General features: G+C 33.9%; 2 protein-coding genes across 3 annotated transcripts in view; both read right to left on the bottom strand.

The window, feature by feature from the left end:
* Positions 1 to 404: 404 nt before the first annotated feature.
* On the bottom strand, positions 405 to 2,703 carry LOC111485454 (replication protein A 14 kDa subunit B-like). The gene is made up of 3 exons (XM_023132384.1): positions 2,560 to 2,703; positions 1,252 to 1,509; positions 405 to 651 (listed from the first exon to the last, which is right to left on the bottom strand). Exons 2-3 carry the CDS (start codon positions 1,505 to 1,507, stop codon positions 587 to 589), a joined length of 321 nt encoding a protein of 106 aa, XP_022988152.1. The 5' UTR covers positions 1,508 to 1,509; positions 2,560 to 2,703; the 3' UTR covers positions 405 to 586.
* An 800-nt stretch (positions 2,704 to 3,503) lies between these two features.
* Positions 3,504 to 3,768, bottom strand: part of LOC111484155 — a 4,535-nt gene continuing 4,270 nt past the window's right edge. For both annotated transcript variants that reach the window (XM_023130758.1, XM_023130677.1), the window contains exon 6: positions 3,504 to 3,683. The gene's annotated coding sequence lies outside the window, so the exon portion shown is untranslated. The remainder of the gene's footprint in view (positions 3,684 to 3,768) is intronic.

The following is a 3,768-nucleotide window of genomic DNA, read 5'->3' on the forward strand; positions in this document are numbered from 1 at the left end:
TTTTTTTTTTTTTTTTTTTTTTTTCGTGGAATTTCCGTTAATTTTGAATTTTTATTGAACTTAATAAATTATATTAAATAAATATTATTTCCATACACCCTGAGAGATTCGAACCCTCAGGGGGTTTCAAACAAAGCTTGAAAAAAATACGCCTTAACCACTCGGCCAAAGCGACTATATGTTTTTCTCTTATATTTTATACTACAAATACGGTCTTACAAGCAAACTACATACATATATCCTCAACATATTTTTAAAATAGGAAAGTCTAATCAATCGGGTCGTTCCACCTTTTGTCATATTGGATGAAGAGGTGAACAAAGTATTCTTGAGTGTATAAATCTCTCTCTAGTAGACACAAAAAACAATAATTACTAGTGGACTCCAGACTATTACATTTTTAAGAATATCAGAAATGGAGCCAGCCCCATCATCTCCAAGAAATTCTGAACCAGTTTAGTACACTAAACAGTGGACAAAACAAAAATCATGGCTGCCTTAAAATAAATATACAGCAGTTTAGAAGACTCAGAATCACATAACAAATCACACGCCTAACCTCTTCCCATTAAGTAGCTACAAATCCTTACAGAAATAAACTTCTGAATTCCCCATTTGCAAGTTGGCACAGCTGATTGTAAGATTGGGCATCTGTACAATAGGTAAATTTTAACAAAGACAGTTTTGGTTTTGAAACCAAATATCAAAACAATTCATTTAGCCTAACATTACTTAGGGATAAAGTGAAATGATTCATCGAATGTAAGACCAAATGATATTTGTAATAGCCAAAGTCTACCATTAACGAATATTGTTCACTTTGATCCGTTAGATATCATCATCAATCTCACGGTTTTAATACGCTTCTATTAGAGAGAAGTTTCCACATCCTTTAGAGGAATGCTTCGTTCCCCTGTCCAATCAATGTGGGATCTCACAATCTACCCCCCTTTGGAGTCCAACATCCTCGCTGGCACCCCGCTCGGTGTCTGGCTCTAATACCATTTGTAATAGATCAAGTCCATCGTTAGTAAATATTGTTTGTTTTAGCTCGTATGTATTGTCATCAGCCTCACGGCTTTAATACGTGTCTGTTAGGGAGAGGTTTCTACACTCTGGTAAGGAATGCTTCGTTCACCTCTCCAACCAATGTGGGGATCTAATCGTATTTCACTAGCTTTCAAATCCATAGGCACGGTGATATATTATAATGGCATAGAGATGACAGAATGAATTGGTTTTAGTACATACCAAATATGGTTCCAAAGTCGGTCCAATGTTCAACATTGATGATCTTGTTGCCCTCAGCAATACCAACCACCTCTACAAAGTTCATGAGAGGGACTGTGGGCAAGCCATGAACAGTCAAATGTTGTTCATCCGTAGACTTCCCTGTAACGACTCCATCATCACTTTGAATAACTTGAACAACTGCTCGAATTTTTCTTCCAGAATGCATGTTCAATAACTCACCATTGCAAAAAACTGCAGGGTTTGACGTATCCATGTCTGAAAAATCAACCATGGTGAATGTCATAATTTTTAGGATTCACCAGTTATTATGATCAGATCATGGCAGTGTAAGTTCAAAGCAATCTAAAATGACTTGGGGAGCATGATAACAAAAATATTGTGCATTTCTACACTTACCAATTGAATAAATCTACACAAAAAATTCAATTATATCAATTTAAAACTTATAAGACCACCCAAGTAAAATTAATTTTCATCCAAAATTCCTCTAAAGAAGCAACAAAAAATATCACCTATTTTATTATTACATTCTCTAATTTACATTAATCATTGCTTTTGAAGAAGTCTTATACAAGTGTTAAAGATATGTATTAAGGGTTACAAATTCTAATATGAAATGCCTAAATTGATTCACTAATTAAATATAAAATTTATATTGATAGAATTATTAATAAAGAATAAATTTATTTTTTTCCCTAAATGTAAGAACACTTCTTCTGCATGCAATGGAAGAAAACAAAAACGTTAGAAAGCAAATTGAGGAGTATATTTTGCATAGGAAAAATTCGTTTCACCAAGTATACTTTATCCTCTGGTCTCATAGTGACTCTGTTCAACTCACGGAGTTGAGAATGGCAGAATCGTGCAAGACGCGAAGAATAAAATTAGCAATCGATAGCATAAGTTTTTCATAAAAACGAGAGCTCATTAATGCAAAAATTGAATCCAATTTAAAAAGAAACAAACGTGAAAGGCTCGTGGGAAATCAAATTTTAATTTCCATGGCTAATATGTTGACCAGAACATATCACTAGAGCGAGACCAGAAATCAATTACAATTCTCTATGCGAAGAAGATTACAATCAAGCAAACTATTAAAATAAATTTAGATTTATATAACTGCTGAATGAAACACTTCGATCAAACATACAAAAGATCATCATGGCCCATGGTTATGAAGTAAATCATCAAACAACTACCTTACATACAATGGACGAAGTACAACTTGTTAATAACGAGATGAACAAAGTATCAGAAAGTCTCAAAACCTAAATCTGCTGGTTCCGAACGATTTCTAACGCATACCTGCGTGTGTACTATGCTTCTTCCGCGCACGACACAGAGGAGAGAGAGAGAGAGAGAGAGAGAGAGAGAGTTCACAGTGAGATTGATATTCCAAACGATGAACTACCAAGAAGCGGGAATTTATGGCCCGGTTCTTGACCAAGATGATATTTTGGCGGGAACGAGACGAAGGGGCGAAATTTTGTTATTTATTTGGTCAAAGTATACAAAAGGAAAAAGAAAAAGCTTTATTCTTATTTCTTATCGATTTATTGCTATCCATTACTTCTCTCTCTTTTTTTCTTCTTCTTTTTATTTTCTTGGGAAATGATTTTTGCTCCCTATTTATTTAAAATGGATACAATTATTTGAGCCAAAATGGGGATAGAGATTTCAACCTCCCTAAGGACCCATGCCACATTAGGTTCAAGATTCGAAATTTAGATTGGACACTTGATGGCCCCGACACTCCTCTACATCCCTTGTGACATGATCATGTTACTTACTTATCGCTTCTTAGGAGTGAAATTATCATGTTACTTACTTGTCCATTCTTAATAGTGAAGACTATCCCCAAACATGAGTCATTTCAGTATATTTTGTACTTACTCACCTGCATCTTAGAAAAGAAAGATGCATCTTAATGGTATAACAAGTGACTTTCAATTCTTTTAAGTTTTTCTTAGCTATCGTATTATCAGGGTTCCTCTCATTTGTCACATAGAAATTCAAGCAAGGGAAGAAGTACACCTATACACTTTACTAAGAACGGCGTCCCCAATGCCCGAGGCCGGGTTCTTGACGGCAGTAGTGCTATCAATGCCGGGTTCTAACAAAAATAAAAAATAAAAAGATTATCGTCTATTAAATTAAAACGTGAATCAAAATAGGGTATAGAGATTGGAACTTACAACTTCAAGATAAGAAGTACATGCTAAGGAGTGCGGTAATGGCAATTGAAAATGATGTAGAATTTACATTTTGTTATGCAAGGTAACATTAAGCTCCTAAATAGTAAACAAGGGAGAAGATTATGTTGTGGACTAAAAAGTTGATACATTTCATAGGAACAGTTGACATTGTTGGAGCAATGCAATAGAATGGAGAATTATGCTATACATCATTTGCAAAGAAGCTCCCCACCACAAAAAAAAAAAAAAAAAAAAAAAAAAAAAAAAAAAAAAAAAAAAAAAAAAAAAAAAAAAAAAAAAAAAAAAAAAAAAAAAAAAA

The sequence above is a fragment of the Cucurbita maxima genome, unplaced genomic scaffold (genome assembly GCF_002738345.1).
Source record: "Cucurbita maxima cultivar Rimu unplaced genomic scaffold, Cmax_1.0 Cma_Scf00001, whole genome shotgun sequence".
Classification (NCBI taxonomy): domain Eukaryota; kingdom Viridiplantae; phylum Streptophyta; class Magnoliopsida; order Cucurbitales; family Cucurbitaceae; genus Cucurbita; species Cucurbita maxima.

Excerpts from the sequence above, each read along its gene's own strand:
- LOC111485454 (XM_023132384.1), bottom strand. The coding sequence starts at position 1,507 with ATGGATACGTCAAACCCTGCAGTTTTTTGCAATGGTGAGTTATTGAAC. Across the intron at positions 652-1,251 it reads CGACTTTGGAACCATATTTG|ATGCCCAATCTTACAATCAG; the intron begins GTATGTACTAAA and ends CCTATTGTACAG.